At 37.6% G+C, this 23,193-nt stretch overlaps 6 protein-coding genes across 10 annotated transcripts; all 6 read left to right on the forward strand.

Moving 5' to 3' along the window:
* The first annotated feature begins 1,893 nt into the window (after positions 1–1,893).
* On the forward strand, positions 1,894–6,775 carry LOC124310272 (cyclin-dependent kinase-like 4). The gene is made up of 5 exons (XM_046774084.1): positions 1,894–3,472; positions 4,164–4,358; positions 5,505–5,796; positions 5,996–6,380; positions 6,457–6,775. Exons 1-5 carry the CDS (start codon positions 3,305–3,307, stop codon positions 6,773–6,775), a joined length of 1,359 nt encoding a protein of 452 aa, XP_046630040.1. The 5' UTR covers positions 1,894–3,304.
* Positions 6,776–8,309: 1,534 nt separating this feature from the next.
* Positions 8,310–10,487, forward strand: LOC124306886 (bifunctional methylenetetrahydrofolate dehydrogenase/cyclohydrolase, mitochondrial). Its single transcript, XM_046768010.1, has 5 exons — positions 8,310–8,441; positions 8,701–8,852; positions 8,948–9,132; positions 9,220–9,588; positions 9,680–10,487. The coding sequence occupies exons 2-5, from the start codon at positions 8,779–8,781 to the stop codon at positions 10,027–10,029; spliced, it is 978 nt and encodes a 325-aa protein (XP_046623966.1). The 5' UTR covers positions 8,310–8,441; positions 8,701–8,778; the 3' UTR covers positions 10,030–10,487.
* On the forward strand, positions 9,689–12,383 carry LOC124306835 (glyoxylate reductase/hydroxypyruvate reductase-like). Its single transcript, XM_046767922.1, has 5 exons — positions 9,689–9,801; positions 10,520–10,818; positions 10,890–11,210; positions 11,338–11,795; positions 11,905–12,383. Exons 2-5 carry the CDS (start codon positions 10,601–10,603, stop codon positions 12,024–12,026), a joined length of 1,119 nt encoding a protein of 372 aa, XP_046623878.1. The 5' UTR covers positions 9,689–9,801; positions 10,520–10,600; the 3' UTR covers positions 12,027–12,383.
* A 256-nt stretch (positions 12,384–12,639) lies between these two features.
* LOC124306902 (thioredoxin domain-containing protein 15) lies at positions 12,640–14,364 on the forward strand. The gene is made up of 4 exons (XM_046768060.1): positions 12,640–12,933; positions 13,119–13,333; positions 13,581–13,807; positions 13,880–14,364. Exons 1-4 carry the CDS (start codon positions 12,909–12,911, stop codon positions 14,232–14,234), a joined length of 822 nt encoding a protein of 273 aa, XP_046624016.1. The 5' UTR covers positions 12,640–12,908; the 3' UTR covers positions 14,235–14,364.
* A 79-nt stretch (positions 14,365–14,443) lies between these two features.
* Positions 14,444–20,513, forward strand: LOC124306767 (zinc finger protein 79-like). 5 transcript variants are annotated; one of them, XM_046767756.1, is made up of 8 exons: positions 14,444–15,225; positions 15,350–15,600; positions 15,700–15,802; positions 16,048–16,400; positions 16,871–17,233; positions 17,340–17,694; positions 18,072–18,370; positions 18,458–20,513. In XM_046767756.1, exons 2-8 carry the CDS (start codon positions 15,400–15,402, stop codon positions 19,007–19,009), a joined length of 2,226 nt encoding a protein of 741 aa, XP_046623712.1. In that variant the 5' UTR covers positions 14,444–15,225; positions 15,350–15,399; the 3' UTR covers positions 19,010–20,513. The 5 variants fall into 5 exon arrangements, with proteins under 5 accessions (XP_046623712.1, XP_046623728.1, XP_046623720.1 ...); XM_046767772.1 differs by having other exon boundaries at positions 16,048–16,385; XM_046767764.1 differs by having other exon boundaries at positions 16,051–16,400.
* A 401-nt stretch (positions 20,514–20,914) lies between these two features.
* LOC124306828 (neuropeptide Y receptor type 2) lies at positions 20,915–23,059 on the forward strand. Its single transcript, XM_046767893.1, has 5 exons — positions 20,915–21,078; positions 21,305–21,711; positions 21,851–22,076; positions 22,209–22,411; positions 22,524–23,059. Exons 1-5 carry the CDS (start codon positions 20,995–20,997, stop codon positions 22,810–22,812), a joined length of 1,209 nt encoding a protein of 402 aa, XP_046623849.1. The 5' UTR covers positions 20,915–20,994; the 3' UTR covers positions 22,813–23,059.
* The last annotated feature ends 134 nt before the right edge of the window (positions 23,060–23,193 follow it).

Raw genomic sequence — 23,193 nt, forward strand, 5'->3', positions numbered from 1 at the left:
CTCCGCACTTGGACGGATACGCACACGTGGACGCCATCCACGTCGGGTTGGCTCGTGCGTGCATGAGTGCGTGCCTCTGTATATTCTTACACTAAACGCCGCACGTCGGCCAAGCTTGGGCCGCAAACTACGATCGGTTCGCGATGAGATACCCCTCTCTGGAATCATCGCCAGGTTCGATTCAATTCCTTATGATCTTTCGGCATTTACGATCATCAGGTGTTCGTGATCAGGTACCAACGACAAATCATGAAGTATAAGGACCCGTGGTCGTTATCTGGATGCATTTCGCAGAGAATGTCTCATCGGAATACGACAATCGTGATAAATTTGGGATAATTGGGACTGATAAAAAAAAAAAGAAGGAACAGGATAAAGAGGGACTGCATACGGGTTAAAATCCTCTCACGCTCTAACCGAATGAACGACCATATTATACCCGGGAATTTTTTTGTCACGGGTAGACTGTAGCTTGAAGCTTCAGTATGAGAGCGAGCAAAGATCTCCGCCATGTGGTGCGTCTATTTCAGTGCCTGCTCTCCGACAAGCATACCGTCGCAGATCTTTTGCCCCGTTCAACGGATCTGACGTCGCTTGCACAGACGGAGTTCCCCATTTCCATAGTGCGCGAACCCGACTCATCCTACTGACTCGAAATCAACTCTGTTGCACATCCAGATGTTTTCCTCGTCTGCTTACAGAATCTGGTCGGTCCCAAATGTCAGAACTCCGTAGGACGTTACACTGACTGCGCTGGAATTACACATGTGACTCCTACACTGGGAATGTTTGTCCTCGGTCAGGACTACAACTGGAACCGTTTACTCAGTTTTATCATCTGCTGATAGAAACAATAAATTACAGTTAATAGGAATGAAGAGCTACTTACCTATATTTTAAAGTAACTGCTTCAACCATACTGATGCACCAACCATTCAATTGAACTTGATTAATTGTTTACATATTGCGATGCAAACGCAATTTTCAAACGTAATCATTTTTTCTTCCATGTATTTCTCTCGCACTATTATTGCCGTTAATATCACAATTATCGGTGCCACTGTGGTTAAAACAAATTTTACCATTCGGTTTATCCTACGTTACGTATGCCTGGATGACTAATCGGTTTTTTAAAACTTAGATTTAAAATAAACACAGATTGACTGATTCAATAGGGGCACAAGCCCGAGTATGCGTATCTAGATGTTGGTATAATGTAGATACGTATGTGATGAATATATATCAAAAGAATTTATTTTCACAGCTAGAAGGTCAAGGATATTGGATCGAACGATCGACGGCAAAATCATTTTGCCGGCGTATTCACATCGCGGTTTGCTGGAAGTGGCGGAAATATATACAAAAGGTACTGATTGTTACGTCATACAATGACAGTCAATGAACCCGTGCTAATAATATCCGAGCCCATTTTCTGGGCATTGATCAATGGTGCGGTAAAAAAAACTCTTTTAGTTCCACTAATTACATACCGTATAATCAATACGATGATCGAAACTGATGCGAGGAAAAATGTTGTCGTCTAAAAATTTTAGACCAATGGCTGATCTATCGAAATTAATGCATGTTTAAAACGATTACAGTAGATTAAAGTTGAAAATGAATCCATATTACAGCTTGTGAAAACAATGAGCCGAAATTTTGTAGACCTTAAAATTAGGGCAAATGGTTTATATTTCATACAGCTATAAGAAATAATGGTATTAGTCAAAGGATTTAACCACATATAGTCGTAGGTCGTGACTAATTTTTGTGTCAGTCGGTGGACTGAAGACTCTTGGTACAACCTTTCTCTGCGACCGCATTTACTGAACATTCATCCCCTCTTTTACTAGGCACTGGGAATAAATTCGCAGTTATTACGGATATAATTGGTAGGGTGGCAAAAGTCGGGCCCTCAATGTAAAAGTTGTTCGAATACTTGAAAACTTCGTTGCTGATGGGACGGGAAAATTATTTTGCGTAATTTGTATCGTACTCTATCAACTGTACACATATCACAGTCTGGATTAATCGTCGTTCCATAAGTCGGCACAAATTGACAATATAGACAAAATTAAAGTTTTTTAAAAAGCAGTAATTAACTAACGATCGTTATGCTCTAGATATCCGTCAATTCAAACTATTGTGTGACTATTGAGAATGCAGAGAAGATTACATGCATCACAGGAATCATCTTGACAAGAATTTTCACTTCCGTCTCACATTCCTTTGGTTCTGGTTCCTTTTTGCGGGGTCGGCCGAGGCAGCCAAAGAGCTAGGAAACCATTTACAATTAACGGCAGGATCAATAGTTATCGATGAAAGTTATCGCATGGCATTTGTCATCGCGGGCCAACATGAACGGAGTAAGCTTGACGACCCCCGCCTCCCTCGTTCCTCACAGTCTAACTAACCTGTTTACAATCGATAAATTTATTTTGGTGACGTGCGCCTGAATCCAACTCGCCTGTTATTCCGCGGCGGACGAAGGTGCACCCTGATCACATCAGCGAAGTTCATCCCCGGATTAAATCAGGGGAAAGCGTTAAATCACGTGTGATCGCGTGTATCTCCGGCCAGTGGACCGGGGCGAAACTGACCTTCATCCTTTGACCCTAATTGGTGACCTTGGAAGACGAACCAGAAGTATATTTGCTGTTTGGCCCTTGACGGTGTTGTGACAATTAATACGTATATACCGATCAGGGTGTGTTACAGACCATGCGAAAAGTTGAGTTGAAAATTATCTCAGAAACGTGTCACGTGCAAAATTGAATCCAAACGCATGAAGGTGGCGTGTGACCTTGGAACTTTGAGGCAAGTGCTCACGTTCCGATAAACATGTGTCAACCCTGCCGTATATGAGGATGAGGAGCGGTTAGTGTTCGTGTTCAACAGGAATTACGACTCCGTACAACTTGGTGAACAGCACTCGGGGATGGAGGTGATTAAAGAGAACATTGAAAAGGAGTTCTTGCCTTGCGATTTTGGTTTAAATTTTTTCATCTCTGACGATTAAGTTTCGGAAGGTGTGTGATCAACGAAAATTTCAAGTTTATTCTCTGTGTATGTGAAGATGTAGCGAGTAAAGTAATTATACTATTATAGGTAGTTTGAAAATGTAACTCCCTTCAAAATACGCAACGAGAATTTATAATGAGCCTTACGGATCGGTAGATGAAAACGTGCAGATTTTGTAAAAACAAAAATCATTATTTTAACTGCATCATCGACGAAAAATTCTTATCGCTAGATATGTTTAATTAAAAAATCACTGACCGTTTCAACACGGATTACCAGCGATATGGAAAAGTATGAGAGCTTGGAAGTTGTCGGCGAGGGAAGTTACGGCGTTGTCATGAAATGCAGACATCGGGACACGGGACAGATTGTGGCGATAAAGAAATTCCTCGAGACTGAAGAGGATATTCACGTTCGTAAAATGGCACTTCGAGAAATTCGTATGCTTAAGGTAACTGTGCAGTTTATAATTCATATAATTCATTTATTTTCAAAATACAACTCGACGTCGAAAAACGAGACTTTTCATCTGTAATACAATTTACAGTAAAACCACTTTGCCAACTACTTGTATATTTCCATATAACCTTTATTTTTTACCCGGGAAGGACGGATACAGACTAACAGTTGAAATTCATTCGAATTTTACGCTATGCATGTGCAAAGATATAAGATATGTCTGCACATCTGTGGTAGTTTTAGGACAAAGTTACCGTTTTGTAAGAACTGCCCCCAATATTATGCGAAATTTGAGTGGTTTATGCTCTGAAACGGAAGCCAACTCGCTTTCCTCACCTCCGCTTTCCTGATATTTTCGTGAAAAATGAATTCCAACAGTATTGCAAACTGTTAAATTTGGCTTTCCACGTATACTTCACGACCTCAAATTTCTTCCATCCTATATAGGACACTTGAAAGAAGGATATATCGGTTATGTGGCCGTAAAACTTCCAGAATTATGCCAAGTAGTAAAAAGCTCGCTGCCTGTAATTCGATTGTGACTTGTAATACCGCAGCTATAGCATCTGCAATAGTAACTAAGCAGTCACTGTAATATTACTTATCTTTCGCGTTTATAGTCGAATATTAAAGCAGGACGCAGCCGTCAGAATAGAATACTAATTTTTCTGTCAACCCAACAGAAATTGCGGCATGAAAATCTAGTGAATATGATCGAGGTATTTCGTCGACGCAAACGGTTTTACCTAGTTTTCGAATACCTGGACCACACATTACTCGACGAATTAGAGGCAGTCGGAACCGGCCTTGGAATAGATGTTTCTCGTCGTCATATATTTCAAGTTCTTCGAGGGCTGAATTACTGTCACACGAACCATGTAAGTTTCGAACGCCACTTCGTTATGTAAGATCGTCGCATAGCCGGGCGTGAAAATAATCAAGTGAGAGCCGCACAGATGTTCTAGATTTGTCAGGCACCCAAACACGTGGCTTTTTATTATTTGAAAAATAAAAAAGACCAAGAAATTCTCAGCTAGGTACTTAGTCTTCGTCAAGAATGGTACTTTGTATGCGTGAAATTTTTTAAAGCATTTCTTTTTTTTTTCAATGTGTTCAATATTAGATACCCAAACCTATGCGTAATCTTCCAGAATTGTAAACGTGACGATTGAGGCTGCTGATGATTCAATTTTTGTAGAATTTTGTTACTCTTGCACATACAGCATATTTCAATAGCAAATTAATATGTTGAATGATTGCGTAGATATTCTATATATATTATTAACCACTAGTATGGAAAATCGGTGGGACTATTTAAATAAATATACTTTTATTTGTAACATGTTCGACTGTGGCTTGGTCTGCATTTTCATCCCACGCAATTAGACAGACGCGCTCGAGTTAACGCGCGTTAAGATGTTTTCATGTTAGATCTTACTAAGCTGGTTAACGTATGGGGTTTGTTATATATTCCAACTGTACGTTAGTCGCGCCATAGATGGTTTTATGCTCAGCTTGATGCTGTAGGACGGATATGTGGGCTTATCTCGCTCAATAGCATCAACGTATGTACCAGAAGCGGGTATAAAGGCCCCCTTGTGGCCGAGTGATACAGAAATGCTTGGAAGAGCTGTTCCTTGAAAACACATTATGTCATACAGTCGACGGTACGTCGATAATGGCTGTGCGGATCTTCATAAGTTTTCATAACGCTCGATTGTACTTTCTACACCGCAGTCGAATGATACCGCGAAGAAACCATCGTCCAATAAACTCTGTATCTGTGAAATAGAATCATGCACGTTTACTTCCAGTTTCTATTGAATTGCAGTATTGAAGCCTAGAAAATTGGGTAGAATTATGATAAAGTCATCTACGTAACTAGCATAATTCATTTCCTTATATCTTCCATAATTTATAATTCAATCACGACCCTGTAATATATCTTTAAAGTATGCGTAATATACCTTGAGAAAATCTTTGATCGAATCGTCTTCCCATTTTATTTAAAAATTATACGCCAGATTATGCACCGAGACGTGAAACCTGAGAACGTCCTCGTGTCTCCAAACGGCATTGTCAAGCTGTGCGATTTTGGCTTTGCCCGAATGTCACCCGGACCGAATGAGTCCTGCACGGATTACGTCGCGACAAGGTGGTACCGGGCCCCCGAACTTCTGGTAGGGGATTCCCACTACGGCAAGAGAGTCGATGTTTGGGCCGTCGGATGCCTCTACGCCGAGGCCGTCAACGGGGACCCCTTATTCCCAGGGGATAGCGACATCGATCAGCTCTATCAGATCATGAAACTTTTGGGTGAGCAAGTACAAACTGGTCAAGTTAAATCTGATGTAATCTACTATTGTTTAGTTTATGATTCGCCTCTGAAGTTTCAAAATAGAATGGTATTATACACACTTGTCTGGATTAATTTTCACCCTTATTGAGAAAATTATATACGCGTCTCCTCATCCCAAGATCAATTTTCTCACCATTCGTTTGATATTTTGTGCAGGTAATCTTTGTCAGAAGCACCAAACGATGATGGTGAGGAATAACAATATGCGTGGAATGAGACGAGTAGCTACAGACATCTGTACGATGGGGAACATCCGATCACTACGTTCAATTTTTCCGTCTTGGCCATCGACGACGATAGACTTCCTGTCTCAGTGTCTGAGAATGGACCCCGACATGCGTCCGACTTGTGCGACACTGCTGGACCATCCTATATTCACTCAGGACTCTTTTGCCGAGCGTTTTTTAGTCGATCTTAAGGAAATTATAGCTAAGGAGATAATGGATTGTCCCCTTACTCAGCAACGGTTGGAATCCCGAAGAGTGACAGCCCAGCTGCCCCCTGAGAGACCAGCCAGAACTTGTCACAGCAGCACCGGGAGGTATGATTCACTGACTTTTTGGCTTGGAGCATAAGCTCTCTGCGTCTCACATCGTGCATTTCCGATTCTTCTTTAGCTGGCAGATGACCTTGATCCGAGGCGGAGGCACTTGCAACACGAACATGTGTCAGCCAGAAATTGAACGAGCTCGTGAGTCCGTGGCGTCGATCGAAAGGCCGCCTCTTCTCGCCATGAACAGGGCCCGAGAGCCCTGCTATTTCGGGCCCGTTTCCGTCGTCCCAAATACGACTTACATAAGACGCCTTGAACATCGGGGCATACTTGTTCCGGGTACCAAAGGATGCTCCTTACCCGCTCTGGCCTCAAGGGAGTCCAGCCATGCGAAAGAAAACACGAAGAGGAAGAGGGTCGATCTGCCGCACGTGGACCGCTGATCGCGCGTCATCGACCTCGCTACATTATGCAATTTTAGATTTTATAATTTGCATCTACATTTATATACTTGTGCAGAGTACGATATATTGCTGCAGCCTTGATGTATAAGCTAAACAGCTGTCGTATGTTGGATAATCATCATTTGCACGGAGATTTTTTTCTACGAATGCGTCCAATTATAGATGCAAATAGTTTCCGCGAAGGTCGTAGCTCTACGAGCGAAAAATATCCCCGTGAAATGATATTCCCATACCTACAGTTACCAAAAACTTGGACAGGAATGGTATGATGGTGCTCAAGTGAAATGCTTGCTCTCGGAATGATCCCCGTAGTGCTTGGTTTAGTTATTTTGTGTATTAGTTGAGGCAAAATTCATCATAGCTAATGCCTGGATTAATGGACCTGTGAATGATATCGAACCAATGCGTTTACTTCATTTCTTTGTTACCCTCTCCGTGCTCGGTAAGGTCTGCAAGATGGTGTTAATAATTTTATCTGTGCAAATATTATCATCAGAGAAAGATACCTATATCAAATTTTTTTCGTAAACTGACCCGCATAATTCTTCCCCCGTTAAGAAATCTTTTTTTTTTTTATATGAAAATCACATTCTCGTAAAAAATTCGGTAATATCATGCACGTTTATTATTTGTTCATTTTACTTTCTCTTTTTCATTCTACGTGATCAAACACGTTTTACATACTCTGTGAAGATCAATTCATAAATATTCTCTGCGCTTAGACGTGACTCGTGAAAAACCAACAAACAATTAATAAAAATTAATGGGTTGATGTCGACCCAACTAATGGATTACATTGTGAATCGTAAGGAGTATAAATTGAAAATAAGCATATCACCGTAGCAAACCTTGCACACGCGTGTATGATTTGTATAAAAGGAAAGAAAAGAAAAGAAGAAAGTTATATAATGAAACCCTATACTTACATTATGTAAATCAACGAACGATAGACTGAATGAACTAGGATAATAAATACATGTCTGTACTATACATAAATTAAACTTTTATTATAATTTTATGCCCAGAGGTATGTATGCGTCGGAGAAACAATGCTGGAAAAAAATCGATGTGAATATGTTCGAAGTACCATAACGTAAGATATGTATTCTCGATGGTATATAAGTTTTATGTCCTTAAACTCCCCATAGCGTTTTTAAATCCATTGCGGCGCCTCGATTCGTTGGCGAAAAAAATTACGCAAGTAAAAAATGCGTAAAAATATGAACTGATATATGTAGGTAAATCGCAGCTTGGCACAAGGAAAATCCGAGGGATCAATAATCACGGTGAATGATTTACATTTTTAGCACTTCTATAAACAACTCGAGTCGGACTTTATTGTTATTATAATAGTACAATTTTAATTCGTTCCGTCCCGTAAATGGCATGCACATAATATTTTACTTTCCCTGTTTTCAATCGTATCGATTAAACGATTCAAATAACGACTGCGTCGTCGGTAGCGCCCCTTGTGGCGGCTAATTCAACCAGCATCTATTTCCATTTTTGAATCTGCTCCGGATCTCTGCTCGAACTGCACTCACCACTCTCGAGCGCAAAAATGCAGAAAATATGAATTGCGTACCACGCAGGCAAACCGGTCTTGTGATATTCCACGCGAAAACATAGCTGCGCTTTGACAGAGGTGAGAAAAATTTCTTTTCCGGCTCTTCTTTTCCAACAGTTAGAACCTTCGTTGCACGTTCTATGGAATGGTTATATCAAATGTTTCGTGTTTACTATAGCTTGCAATATCACTACCGTGCTCATACAATTATATGGCACGTATGCTCAGTGTTAATGTTGTTCCTATTGTTACATACGTGTACGTAGTATGCTGTTCGGTCATAATACATTTAGAATATTTCGTAGAATTTCACATATTATTTAATATTATATTACAGTCAGCAGATCGAAAGGCTCCGCATCTTACAGCTGGTAGAAGCTTCACGGTTTATCAATTGAAATATTGCGGAACTAGAATGTGGAAACGTTGGATATTATCACTGATAAAACCATCAAATGCCGACCGAAATTTTCATACTTCTAAAATACTGTATGTATGGGTTCAGGTATAAATATATTACGAATGATACAATGCAATTGATATTGAGTATTTGGTTTATGTTACTAATTTATTTTTATTTTCAGACAAGAAGCTAAGTTGATAGATGGTAAAAAGATAGCTGGTGAAATTTTACAGGAAGTTAAACAGTCTGTTGATTCTTGGGTACAATCTGGCATGAGAAGACCTAAATTAGTCGCGATACTCGTCGGAGAAGATCCTGCCAGTACAACTTATGTCAACAATAAAATGAAAGCGGCAAAATCAGTCGGTATGTACAAACAGATTCATGTAGTATTGTTAACATCAACTACATTTTTACTTAAAGAATGTGAAACATATGTTGAATTTGTTTCAGGAATCGATAGTGAAACTATATTGTGTCCATATGATGTAGCGCAAGCTGCTTTGATAGAAAGAATTCAATTGTACAATGTCGATCCATTGGTGGATGGTGTGTTGGTACAATTACCTTTACCAAAGGGGATAAATGAGAAAGAAATTTGTCACGCTGTGACACCTTCTAAGGACGTTGATGGATTTCACTCCGAGAATATAGGGAATTTGAGTTCTGATAAAAAGGGAATTGTACCAGCCACAGCTTTAGGTGTAAAGGAATTAATAATCAGAACCAAAGTAGAAACATTTGGAAAGAACGCTGTTGTCATAGGAAGATCTAAACACGTCGGATTACCGATAGCCTTGCTTCTTCATGCTGATGGCAATGGTATTCTAAACTTCTACCAAACTTATACAAATTATTCATAACTTGAAATCTTTCCTGATAATCTCATGACATTTGATGCGTTTTATTTCAGGTGAAACAGGTGCTTTGGATATGACGACGACAATTTGCCATCGGCACACGTCGCATGTAGAGTTAAAGAAATTTACCATCTTAGCTGATGTGTTGGTAGCAGCTGCAGGTGTACCTGGCTTGGTAACTAAAGATATGGTTAAACCTGGAGCATGTGTAATAGACGTAGGGATAACTAGGGTCAAAGATGCACGAGGGAAGTTCAAACTGACTGGAGATGTTGATTTTGATGGAGTGAAACAAGTGGCCGGGCACATTACACCTGTGCCTGGCGGAGTTGGACCAATGACTGTAGCTATTTTAATGCAAAATACTCTTTTTGCAGCTAAGCGTAATCAACAAAATAAATGATAACATTGCAAATTATCTAATACCTTCTGATGCTTAAGTAGTGTAAATCTAAAGATAAGTTTGCAACTTTTGTAAACTTTGTAAAGCGTATTACAATTTGATAACTGTTTCAACAGCATTACTGATTGCTGTTCGATTAAGTTATCAAATTTTCTTAAGTATTCTTTCTAGGTATTAAAACAATGAGCAGATTATAAGGGAATAATAATTATAATTACTATAATTTTTTATTGTAAGTGACATTATTTTAACAAGCAATGCGAGCCAATTTACGAATTCTTACATTATTTTAGCATAAGCTGGGTGATTGTTTAGAATTAAATTGGTATATTTATTGTCATCCTAAAAACTTCTCCAACAGTATGCACTATTTACATACCTGTATTTATTTTTACGTTTATTTACAGTATTGTTGATTCTAGTATTGCATAAACATTTTAAAGCATTAGAAAAAATATTTACACAAATTCCTCTACTTTTCCCATTTAAGACTGACAGCAGCTGCTGAAACGCCTGAGAACCCCTGGTTCAAACGTTATCTCGAGGTCATTACCCTACTCTTCAAATCATAATGGTGTCCTTGATTCGAAGATCAACATCACCTTTATTCCTGGCAAAACGATTGCTCCAGGTTGAACAAAACCTGATCAACTCAGACAAGATTCGTTCGAAACATCTTAGGTTATCAATGTCTTCCACTTCAGAATCTGTTGCAGCAAATAAGCCGCCAAAAGTCCTTGTTACTCGACCAGATGTACCTACTGTTGGGTTAGAGCTACTTAAAAAAAAGTGAGTACAGGATTACAATGTAATTGAATATAATTTGCAATTGAAGGTTGTCAAACACTACTCATTCACAGATGTAATCTGGTTATTTGGGATAAACCTGGACCCATTCCACGGAACATGTTGATGGAAAGAATTGCTGGAGTAGATGGAGTGTTCTGTACCCTTGTGGATAAAATAGATGAAGAAATCCTGACTGCTGCTGGTCCTCAGCTCAAAGTGGTCGCTACAATGTCAGTTGGGTTTGATCACTTAGACCTGAAGGCTTTGATGGAGCGAAATATCAAAGTTGGATATACTCCTGGTATATTAACCGATGCCACTGCCGAACTGACAGTCGCTTTATTACTGGCAACATCAAGAAGACTCTTGGAGGCAAATAAAGCCATATCAAGGTATTAAGTTTTGAAGTTTGAGTTAAAAGTAATGCCACATTTAATTGCAAATTGTCAGATTAAATGGTAAGGAACATTGTTTATTAACAAAGCAAAAATTTCAGTTATCAACAAAAGTCATTTACAGAGGGGAATGGACTTCTTGGGCTCCGACTTGGATGTGTGGACCAGGATTGAGTAACGCTACTGTGGGTATAGTTGGGCTTGGCCGCATCGGAGCTCAAGTGGCAAAATGCCTGAAGAGTTTTAACGTAGCCAAAATTCTGTACACGAGTAGAACTGAAAAAAGGGAAGCAGCAGAATTTGGTGGGCGCAAAGTTTCTATAGACGATCTGGTCGCACAAAGCGACTTTGTGATAGTCACATGTGCCCTGACACCAGAAACAAGTGGGTTATTTAATAAAAAAATGTTTGAGAAAATGAAGAAAACTGCTATCCTTGTCAATACCAGTCGAGGACCGATCGTAGATCAGCCTGCATTGATAGAAGCTCTCAAAAATGGCACCATCAGGGCAGCTGGTCTAGACGTCATGACTCCTGAGCCCATACCTCTGGACAGTGAACTATTGAAACTGGATAATTGCGGTAAAATGTTCACCCTATGGTGTCACATATTACTCATTCTGGTCTAGCAATTATGTATACCCACTTCATCGTCGTTTCTAGATGATTGAAACTCGCATTTTTGTTACAGTCATTTTGCCGCACATAGGAAGTGCCAGCTGTGAGACTAGAGATGAAATGGCTAGAGTTACTGCTCTCAATATTCTGGCGGTATTTGAAAACACACAAATGCCATTGCCCCTCGATCTGTAGTTTATGGCGACAATTGACTTCGGTATAAATGATTGGGTATAGTTCGACATTGAAAATCAAACTTTTGAATATCACTCAGTACCAGTCTAATTTACTATACAATACTTTCCATTGACGTCAGCGAAAATTATACTCACAATGAAACTCAATACACGAAATTTCGATAGTAAGAAATGTCTAGTAGATCTGGCAATTTATCCGACAAGAATAAACAATAAATGCAATTTCTAATGGAGCTGACAGTATCCGAGCACTACTGTAGACAATGCACTCAAGATGGCTGTGCGGAACAAAGATATAAATATAATAATACATACATTATATATGGAATAAACTGAAACTTTTGCGGGCTGTAAATTTGAGTAATATTTTTCTTCCGCTCCGTCTCGATTAAAAAATCAACATGGATTTTATATTGGAGTATAGCTACCGCCACAGTGAGCAGCCTCATTAATCTTTGTACCTTTTGGAATATTAATGCACGTTTGACTTCGAGAAATATGTAGCCAATAATAGAGATAAACTAACCGTCCTTCATTTGTTGCAAACAACAGGGGGGACTCCTGAATATTTTAAAGTTATTTTGAAGAATCTTAGCCATCGGTACTAGTTGAGAACCGCTGGTTAAGCGAACTGAAGTGCCCGCACTTCGCGTATCTCTGCATAATATGTCAAATATGCGCGATAACTATATAATAGAAACCAATATTTAACATGTTGCAATGACGTGAATAATTTAATTCATTAGTCGTATTGAAAATGAAAAGTGATATCTTTTGACCTCGGAAGCCTGCTCACGTTTCACCTACTTGTGAATTTCTTTTACGTAAAAGTGACAAACATTTTATAGGTTATAAGTAACAAATAATTCTGTACGATAAGATGTTTAAATTATTCTTCACTTTAGGTACGTATTTTCTCTTTAGAAATCATTTAATTCATTTAGAATACTGACAATCAATAATATCGTTCAGTGATTGCCAGGCTCTTTTGCAGGAACTCTTTATCATGTTTGTGTTAAGAATTCATACCGCAAAAAATTTTGACTGTCAAAATTTTTTGAAACGAGTATTAATTTTTCTCTCTTGATAGTTTTATTAGCTGCTGCAAGTGCACAAGAAGTGACGAATGAATCCCGAGCTCCAACAATCGCGATCGAATTGGCGAATGAAACCATTGAAACAGAACAACCTATGGCACAAAAAGAAGTCTATAATCAGACTAATTCGAACGTAACAGCCGAAACTGTTTCCCCCAATACTACTAAAGCCAATTGCTTATCAAATAAGGAATATGGAACAGTCGAGGTAAAATATGTGCTCTAAAAACGATTGGCTCAGAAACATTGATTTGGCTTGACACATGCAGCTAATCCAGGTTCATTATTGTGTTTGCGACGTGTGCCTTGGGTACAACTAATATATCATCCAGAAGTTTCAAAAAACTTTCGGAAATATCAATTAAACATTGACGCTTTAAAGATTCTTTTATTATATGCAGTCGACTTGGGAAATTATCTACTTAGGCTTGAAAAATTTAATTATAATATTCCAGATGGTTAATGCTAGCAGGCTCATGGAATTACTAATTCTCGAACCTGGACCAGGAAACAAAACTAGAACTGCCAAGGAAGGAAAACAGCTACCTGGTGCCTGCATACTTGTATTTTTTTACGCTCGTTGGTGCGTTTTCAGTAGTCAAGCTGCTCCTCACTTCAATGCTATGCCCAGAATATTTCCACATATCAAAATGGTTGCCGTTGATGCTATTAAATACCAGAGGTAAAGTGTTAATTATAAGAAATGGAAAAAAATTTTACTGGTTGTCATTAATAATTATGTTTTTGTTTCTAGCTTCAACACGCAGTATGGAATAGTCGGTGTTCCCACATTAATGCTTGTTCACAATGGAAAACCTGTGTCTAAATTCAATGGCACAGAGTACACTGTCGACACGTTTACTAAATTCATTAAATATTTAACGAATCTTGAACCGACTGAGGCCGTTTATGTCACATCTGCGGATTTTGCAGGACCTGTGCCGAGTACACCGTCTAGTGAGACTGATTATTGTCTGCTATTATCATGGGCGTTTATAGCTGCATGTTCATTGTATTTTACATCAAAAAGCCGATGGTGGCGTCAGTTTGTTGAGTTAGTACAAAATACTTGGCGGGAAAGTAACGCTCAACACGAGCATACCGATTAGAAGGTCAGACCTCTTCAATTAGGAATTTGAATAATACATCATATTTCGTATAGGTGAAAGAATTTAACTTTCGCAGTCGTTTCGTTATATTTATAAAAATATCGAAATAAAAAAAAAATTTTTATAATAACGTTTTCTTTTTTTATGAAAACTGGATTCTCAAAATTCGCGCATGCAGATGCTGTTTCAAGTTTTATCAAGTTGTACGAAAGCGGAAATTTGTAAATTTCACGATTCAGTATAGGATATACGTTCATAACTGAGATTATCTGATCCTTTATTTATCATTTCGAATTTGGTTGTCGTAATCCAAAACTTGCAGATGTCACTACAAGAGAACAATAAAAATGTACTTCAAATGGGGATGACTTTTGAGACGCCAGAGTCCGAAGTTATTAATTTTGTACTTTTACTTTTACGAAGAAGTTTACGCATGTACATTATTTACGGAAGATCCGAGCAATGAAGCATTTATTGAATTCAAAATTTTTCCAGTATTAGTTTGGTAACGAAGTAGACGTTGATTAGATCCAAGCTCGTAACGATTTTAAAATTGGCGCCATGTATGAGCTTTGTCAAAAGTATGCTGCAAAACTTCGCGATCCGTGATCAGGGTCTATCTTGTACTGGGTATGAATGTGTTTAATAATCAATCGTTTAAAATAATGAAAAAAAAGTTGCGAAACATCTGCATTATTAAATTGAGTATGTTAATGAATGGGGCATTTATAATCTTATATATCAATTGAGTTCAGCAGTTTGTAACAATCTCGCAGTGCAATGGCAGACTTCGTAGTTCACTTATCATTTCCCTAACTTCATGATTGTTGTGCTCGGCATTTGTTCGTGTTGAAGTTTGTCTCTCATGGAGGAATTTTATTATTATCGCTGCGATAAATCGTCATTTGAAATCAAATCCAACTAATAACCAAGCACAATTATTCGCATTTAAAGAGTATTCATTCTACATTGGAGAACATGACACGATTTGGTATGTCGCGATGAATTAATAATTTTCAACAATTTTTTAATATGTTTTTCAGTAGAATATCAGATTAAATATTATCAAAATTAGGAAGATATAACTTTTGATTAACTTAACGTAACGGAGGCAGGTTAGGTTAGACGGCATTGTACGCCTCCCTTGGCACACCCTGAAGAAGATATGGGATCACTGAATCTTGTTTGTCCAATGTGCTGTGGCGAGACTTTCAACAATCCTCAGTCATTGAAGTATCACTTACTAAGTATTACGGACAATTTATACTGCCCTGGATGTTCCCAACGTTTTGACTCTGTATTAGCGTTGATTCAACACCTGGATCACTGCGGTCAGTCACCCGAGTCAGAAAGTGAAGTCCTGATGGTGAGTATCAAACTAAAAGCGTCGCTGAATTAGATTTGAAGTGAAAATAAAATGGTGTCTGTTAATATTCCATATTTATTGTCTTTCTCTGTTTGGCAGGAGGCAAATGTGGAACAAATTAGCGAGAGCTTCTTGGCCACTGTCAAGGATGGAGACATTATGATTGTGGGCGAACCAAGTTCCATTCAAGCTGGTGATAATGGTTAGAAAAATTCATAATCTGTATTTCATTTTTATACAGCATATGCAACAATCTATAAAGAAAGTTCATCATTGTTGCTGCATTGCCTTACTGACCAGAGAAGTGATCCAGTTTATTTCCATAGTGATAGTGAAAAGTTTGTATAAAAATATGCAGCTGTCAAATTTGGTTTGAACATTTGTTGTAAAACATTTTTTGTGACTCAAAATAGTTGTTGAAAAAGAAAATATATAATTTCATGATAGAAGAATTCAATGTGATGGAAAAAATGGATGTTGAGGAAAGACAAGTCAATGGTGTTACCCCTGTGCCGAGAGCTCGGGAATCACCAGTTCCGTCTGTAGTTAATGAAGCTGATAGAAAATCTCCAATACCAAATCCATTGGTAGAATTAACAACAATTGAAGCAGACAATCAAGATACTGATAAAAATCTTATTACTATTTTATCTGGGGGGCCAGAACTTATGGACAATGAAGACAGTAATTTGATGAGCCATACTCATAGTCTCATAGCAGATGTTGAAGAAGTAGAAGACATCAATGATCCAGAACTTCTTCATGTAAAGCAGGAAATCTGCGAGGTAAAACTTGAAGAGGTAACACTTCATTTTTTATTCTGTATGCATGTCAACCCTGTCAACGTTTTCTCAAATCCACTGACACCAGATTCCATAATACTGTTGGAAATGCACATGTGGTGAGGTCACAATTAGATTTTGGTATATAACAGTAGTAAAACATCTAAAACTCTTGATACTAACTTATATTTTTTAACTAATATTAGCTTGTAACTATATACTAGAGTGTTGCTTAATTTTCTAATTCTTCAAATTATTTTCTTGCATTAGGGAAGTAATTTAAATCCATGTAAAATGTTATCCAGAATCAAATAGTAAATAAGATTAACTTCATTAATTGTAGTGTGTAAGTGCCTGAAGTGCTGCTGATTTTTCAAGTCTCATCATAGACTGAAATACCTATTCGGCTTTCACATATTTATTTGCAGCTTGTTTTACACTATTTGAAAACATTCAACTCTTTATAAAGTCATTATGTCGTTTTACAGTTGGAAGCTGATGCCATGTATAGCTGCAGTAGTTGCGGCATGAGTTTCAACTCAGTTTTGGAGCATATCAAAGAGTTTCACGATGGGCAAGAGGTTGTCTTAGAAATGGCGGAACCACCACTGGAAAACCTACCAACACCTACTTCGATTACCCCGCCGCAGGAGCCGACACCTGTAACAGGAAGTCGTCAGCGGCAAACAATGAATACTTTAAGAACAGAGGAATGTGTCGATAGTGAGGGCAGATTGTATACAAGAAAAGTCGTGCAGATTGAGAGATTTTGGGATCGGCCAACATCTTCACCTGCACCTGCCAAAGCACCTATGATTGAGAAATTTTTTTCAAACGTGGAAGGTGTAAAGGTGCGGAAAAAATTCAAGTAAAATAAAGAGGAATGAAAAACAAATCACCATTCTATTCTTTAATTCTACAATTAGGTTTCATTTTTCCCTTATTTATAACTCATAGGTCAGAGATAAGAATCTACCTCCAGGACCAACACGGATGTACCGTTGCAATCAGTGCCTTGAACATTTTGCTAAGTTGGGAGGTTTTCGGGTCCATGTCTGTCTTCGTGGTAATAATCAATGCAACCACTGCGATCAAGCATTTGCTACAGCCCGAGCATTGCAGCTACATATGAAGGTACATGATAGTGAAACAGAAGGGATGCAGCGTTTGTTCGTCTGTTCCACATGTGGCACAGAGTTCTCATCTCACAAAAGTCTTCGGTTGCATTCGCGAATGCATGCGCCAGTGAGGGCAAGGCATGTTGATGCTCCAGAAGGCACTCACAGTGCCACCTTTACTTGCCCTGAATGTGGTATGACTATTCAACCCTATCTCACTCTATTCTTATAGTTAGTTAAACAATACCTTCATTTCTTTGAAGGAATAATTATTAATTTTCTTTGGACACTCCCTGAAAAATTCATATTCTAATTTTCCTAAAACAAAACCTACATTGTTTCACCTTTTATTTGTAAGTCAAAACGCTGTATGATTCGTTTTACAGTTTATATTTTGAGAATTTGATCTCAGATTAGATAATAAATTTGACAGGTCAGCAGTTGGTAAAAAATATATGTATGAAAAGTAGTCCACTTACAGTTCGGACTTCCTAGTGTACAGACGGTTGAATACCTTTCAAAATTCTTCTTAAAATCAAGTAACGACAATATTGATGAATTTTGTTTACAGGAAAAGTTTTGTCTGAATCATATCGAGTAGCACACATGGCTTTGCATTCTGGTGGTTCAGTTACCTGTACTATTTGCAATCGGAAGTTTGAATCAGCTGATAGTTTGGCAATGCATGCTGCAGTCCATACTGAGCCAAATCAGTCTCATTCACCAACTCCACCTCGAGGGGAAGGAAGTGAAAGTGCTGACGCCCAAAAACCTTATCAGTGCCAACATTGTGGTCGTCGTTTTGCTAGACCTCACGAAAAAGTTAAACATGAACGTATTCATACTGGTGAGAAACCTCATGCTTGTGAGGTAAGTTTAAAAAAATATTTAATAAAAATGGGTGCGTGATTTTTATTCCTACCGAATCGAGATTTAAGTAAAAAATTCGTTTTGCAGGTATGTGGCAAGACATTTCGCGTGTCTTACTGTTTGACATTACACATGCGAACTCACACCGGAGTTCGTCCTTATGTTTGCCAACACTGTGGCAAGAGGTTTAAAGCATCCTCAGTATATAATCATCACTTGCTCACTCATGGGGAAGAAAGAGCATACACATGTCCGTATTGTCCGAAAACTTTTAAAACTCGAGTTCAACTTGCAGGGCATAAAAATAGCCATACCAAACCATTCAGATGTACCGAATGCTCCAGACCATTTGCCTCGTTATATGCTGCTCGTGCGCATATACAAACGCACAAGAAAGATAATAATCTTAAATTTAGTTGTTTTATTTGTGGAGCTTCGTACGGTAGAGCATTCGCCTTGAAAGATCACTTGAAACAACATGGTCAAGATATATCAGCTCCTCCCGAGCCATCTCGAGAAGAAGAAGTACACGAAGGAGAGAATTTTCTACTTCCTGAAGAGGAAGTAGATGACGATGATCTAGTGATTCCTTCACCATTACCAGTTGCACAATCATCCGAAGCAGAGGAATCTGATTGAGGATATTGTAGCTAGTGAAATTTTGTTGTTATGTTGCGTTTGTCGACATTACCAGTTAATAGTTAGGTACTACTGAAGTGATACGCTCTACAATGGCAAAGCTCTGAAGAAACACTGAGAGGAACTGTACATCAAAGTATTACGAAAACTGGAGTACACGGAATATTATTGAAATTCCATATTAAATGATTTTATTGGCCACCATACTACCGTATTGTTCCGAATATAAATCAACCCTGGATATAAGTCGACCTCTAATTTTTAGTCTGCATTTCAAGACTTTTTTTAGGTACTGAATATAAATCGACTTTTATAACAAAATTAATATAACAAAAGTATACTTAGATATTAACTTATAAATTACAATGATTTTTGGTAGATATCAATGGAACTTGGGTAGATTAAAATATCGCAGCGCGAATCCCAGTTGTCTAATCTGATGATTGAACTATTCATAAAAACCAATTTTAGTCTGTAAGGTACATTTCCTAAAAATCCCGAATATAAGTCAACCTGGCGTATAAGACAAGGACGAGTTTTGGGGTTCATGTTAGCACCAAAAAACCTCTACTTATATTCGAAACAATATGGTACTATCTGGCAATAACGAGGTACGAGGAAACCGTTATTTCGCTTAGTTGATATATTAATTTTATTGCAATGTAGATAATACAATGCCAAGTTGGGCTCCTCCTAATTAAAAAAAAAACGTTCTTAGATATTTCTATTAATAATTACAAATTATTCTACTTTTTATGAATTAGTAATCTCTTGACGTTTTGAAAAACGTGATGCAGTGCAACTAATTAAATTTTTCAAATGTTTTTTCACTTTCTGGATTACTTACGTTCTTTTTATCGTTATTGCAACTTCCAATCCAAGTAAAGGACTTAATGACTAATTAATTTTGATGGTTAAAAGTAGTTTAACCTTGTTATAAAAAAAGAAAAAGTTATTTTAAAATAATGATATTTTTAAAGTGAATTCAGCTAGAATATGGCGAAAAATCTTAAAGATTTAATCCAACTTTCTAAATTAAATATTCAAATAACGTGAAACTTATTACTGCGTTTTAAATTTACTGAATTGCGCTTGGTACAATGTACTAGCTTTGTCGTACTTTACTTCAGATTATTTAAACTTTCGAAGATTGTTTGTGTTTCAAAATGGAGAAATGCGGAATTAATTGACCTAAAGAAGGAAGTCAGACTGATTAACAATTAACCTTGCAAGTACAAAAGGTACATACGGCTATATTAGTGCAATCATAGGATATAATATTATTTATTCAAAATAAATACATTGTAAGAGTATTATACTAATTTATTAACTTAAAGAGGTAAATATATATGTAACAAAGACAAGGTATAGGTAAATTGAAGGGAATTCCTTGAACTGTGAACATGTACACATACATATATCTGTAATTATGTAAATACATGTATACCGAATATGAAGTACCTTGTACCACTTAGTCTGCCAAATAAAATACTCTAGTAACTTATATTGTAACTCAAAGTGATACTTTCGTATATTTATATTCTAATCTGCTAGGTATGTTCGAATTGTATCTCAAAAAAGAAAAAAAAAAAAAAAAATCGAAACCTGATGTTCATATCTTATCAATTCGGCCCAAAATCTGGTACATATTTTTGATAGATTGTATTTCATAGAATAATATATGTGCCCTATTTACCTTGCATAGCAAGATACTTCATATCAGTTCAAAATTCAGTGGTAAATAAATCATGAATCATGATGAAGCACGTATTATGCATCCTTCGCTCATATCTAGCCAGAGAGCAGTGCAAACAATCACTCTATCGATGGCTAATGTGCCACCTGCTGTAATCTGATAGATTCTCTAGGACTCACAATTTAATAAGCTGTCTGCTCTTCGAGTTGTAAACTCGCAAGTGGAGTGACAACTTAACTATTCATTTGTGTTTGAAATAGTTGATGAAACTAAGACAAATTGTTGTGACATGTTAAATAATACTTGGTCTTTTTCGTATGGTGATTCGATTTCCAAGGATCAAGGAACTAAGTATATACATGGTATTTTAGATGTACGATCTATTCAATATTATTACAACTTATAACAGAATTCTTGATCATATTTAGTATAAACGTATTTAGAATTCATGCGATTGTTAAAAATTTCTGATTAGCAAATAAGATATTTAATTTCGCACGTCTAATTTTTAAGTTTAATGTGTTAAATCACTGCGAGATTCATTATTCATCAGTGATCATAGTCTTAATTAATCTGAATGGATAATTTGTATGTCTTAGGATTACTTCGACACAACGCAGTATTATTTTCCGAATGAAATTTGGGAAGTGCGGCCAGCTTGGGAAGTGACTCTCAAAGTAGCAACTATGATTCCTGTGATTGTTTTGGGATTAGTCGGTAACATTAGCCTTATGTACGTGATAATACGCACACCCACTTTGCGTACAACAACGAATATTCTTATTGGAAATATGGCATTGGCTGATTTTGGGACAACACTGTTCTGCCCGTGGATGTTTCTTTGTTTCGACCTATTTCAAAATTATATTTTCGGGTCGATTGGTTGTCACCTAGATGGATTACTCTCGCATGCTTTAACACTGGTCGCTGTATTCAGTTTGAGTGCTGTGAGCTATGACCGGGTGTCTCTTATCGTGCTGAGCACTTCGAGGAAGCTATCGAAAAGGTACCTATTGATTTCAGATAATACTACCTTTTATTGGATAGTTTGTCACAAGCTATCTAGAATAAACTGATAGATTTTTATACCAGCTTTATGTTTACCTATTGCCACTAAACTGAAAATGTTATCTTATTTTTCACAGGACAACTTATATATTGTTGTGTACTACTTGGGTGGCAGGACTAGTCGTTGCAGCACCATTGGCTTTTTTTCGCCAGTATCGGACGCGTCAGTGGATTGATTACTTGGAGTCTTATTGCACTGAAAACTCGTTGTATCTTGCATCTTACTGGGGTATCTTTGTTTGTGTCAGTGTTTGGGCTCCTTTGACCATTATGGCCGTATGCCATACAGCCATTCTAATAAAAGTGGGTGTTGAAATTATTTTTTACTATTGGGATAGTCCGTGAAGTGAAATCATAGTCGATGATGTAAGAGTTTTTGTAATGAGATTCATAGAGGAGCCTCTATTATTCATCGTAATTTTGACTTTGTTACAGCTGGATAGATATGAAAGACTTGTTCGAAAAAGTAAGCATCCCATTCAAGTCAAGTACAAAAGAAAAGTAGCCAGGATACTAGCCTTACTTGTATTAGTATTTATAATATGTCGAGTACCATTCACAATGCTAATCCTGCAGCGAAATCAGCTTTTACAGCACCCAGCGCAGCAGCAACAAGCAGATTCAATTTATATATTATGGTGAGCGAGCCTCTTTTATACTTGCCCCGTTACTTTATTCTCAATTTAGGCCAGACGAATTGATAATTGCTATTTCGTTAACAGATACTTTTATCATTTTTTATATCTTTAGGTACACAAGTCGTTATTTGGTACTACTCAATGCAGCTCTAAATCCCATTCTGTATGGCTGCAGCAACAGGTCTCTGAGACAAGCTTTAGCATCGTGCGCTGGCATATCTTGGATCTTACGAAACGGAAAAGTAAATTTCGCGAGGAAATCTAGCATTATACGGAGTGTACCTAATCAGCGGGACATTCTAAAACCACACTCACCCAGCTTCCATCCGGATAATCAGCACGGAGCCCTTCCTAACATTTCTTCAATAATTTCGCCAATCGCTTACACCACCGTATTTTAAACACTATAAACATTGCAATCGATGGTTATTTTATGATATTGATAGTAGTATTGAGGTAATAACTATCAGACCTGGTCATTTTATCACTGACAATGAGTGAAATACATGTACAGGTAGATCAAGATTTGTTGTATCAATACATTTGGCAAACTTTAAGTTACACTTTCATTGCAATTCCAAATTATATATATCCAACAACCATTTACGTTCCCATGTTTATTTATACAGGTTCGATACCACGCGTGAAGCATTGCTAAAATTGTATCAGATCTCTGTGCGCGCCGCGTCCCTTGCCGCTACGATTTAAATTCCAAAACATTTTCTCAGTGCTGTACCAAGCGGTGTGATTGCGAATTTCTGGCATAGATTCCACTTGCCAAA

This window comes from Neodiprion virginianus, chromosome 1 (genome assembly GCF_021901495.1).
Source record: "Neodiprion virginianus isolate iyNeoVirg1 chromosome 1, iyNeoVirg1.1, whole genome shotgun sequence".
In the NCBI taxonomy this organism is placed as follows: Eukaryota; Metazoa; Arthropoda; class Insecta; order Hymenoptera; family Diprionidae; genus Neodiprion; species Neodiprion virginianus.

Bases quoted from the DNA above. Each gene is read 5' to 3' on its own strand.
- LOC124306902 (XM_046768060.1), top strand. From the start codon at position 12,909: ATGTTTAAATTATTCTTCACTTTAG. The intron at 13,334-13,580 runs GTAAAATATGTG...ATAATATTCCAG, and splicing joins AGGAATATGGAACAGTCGAG to ATGGTTAATGCTAGCAGGCT. The intron at 13,808-13,879 runs GTAAAGTGTTAA...TTTTGTTTCTAG, and splicing joins GATGCTATTAAATACCAGAG to CTTCAACACGCAGTATGGAA.
- LOC124310272 (XM_046774084.1), top strand. From the start codon at position 3,305: ATGGAAAAGTATGAGAGCTTGGAAGTTGTCGGCGAGGGAAGTTACGGC. The intron at 3,473-4,163 runs GTAACTGTGCAG...TCAACCCAACAG, and splicing joins GAGAAATTCGTATGCTTAAG to AAATTGCGGCATGAAAATCT. The intron at 4,359-5,504 runs GTAAGTTTCGAA...ATTATACGCCAG, and splicing joins ATTACTGTCACACGAACCAT to ATTATGCACCGAGACGTGAA.
- LOC124306835 (XM_046767922.1), top strand. From the start codon at position 10,601: ATGGTGTCCTTGATTCGAAGATCAACATCACCTTTATTCCTGGCAAAA. The intron at 10,819-10,889 runs GTGAGTACAGGA...ACTCATTCACAG, and splicing joins TTAGAGCTACTTAAAAAAAA to ATGTAATCTGGTTATTTGGG. The intron at 11,796-11,904 runs GTAAAATGTTCA...TTTTTGTTACAG, and splicing joins ATTGAAACTGGATAATTGCG to TCATTTTGCCGCACATAGGA.
- LOC124306828 (XM_046767893.1), top strand. From the start codon at position 20,995: ATGTTAAATAATACTTGGTCTTTTTCGTATGGTGATTCGATTTCCAAG. The intron at 21,712-21,850 runs GTACCTATTGAT...TATTTTTCACAG, and splicing joins TCGAGGAAGCTATCGAAAAG to GACAACTTATATATTGTTGT. The intron at 22,077-22,208 runs GTGGGTGTTGAA...ACTTTGTTACAG, and splicing joins ATACAGCCATTCTAATAAAA to CTGGATAGATATGAAAGACT.
- LOC124306886 (XM_046768010.1), top strand. From the start codon at position 8,779: ATGTGGAAACGTTGGATATTATCACTGATAAAACCATCAAATGCCGAC. The intron at 8,853-8,947 runs GTATGTATGGGT...TTTTATTTTCAG, and splicing joins TTTCATACTTCTAAAATACT to ACAAGAAGCTAAGTTGATAG. The intron at 9,589-9,679 runs GTATTCTAAACT...GTTTTATTTCAG, and splicing joins TCTTCATGCTGATGGCAATG to GTGAAACAGGTGCTTTGGAT.
- LOC124306767 (XM_046767756.1), top strand. From the start codon at position 15,400: ATGGGATCACTGAATCTTGTTTGTCCAATGTGCTGTGGCGAGACTTTC. The intron at 17,234-17,339 runs GTGCGGAAAAAA...TATAACTCATAG, and splicing joins CAAACGTGGAAGGTGTAAAG to GTCAGAGATAAGAATCTACC. The intron at 17,695-18,071 runs GTATGACTATTC...TTTTGTTTACAG, and splicing joins CTTTACTTGCCCTGAATGTG to GAAAAGTTTTGTCTGAATCA.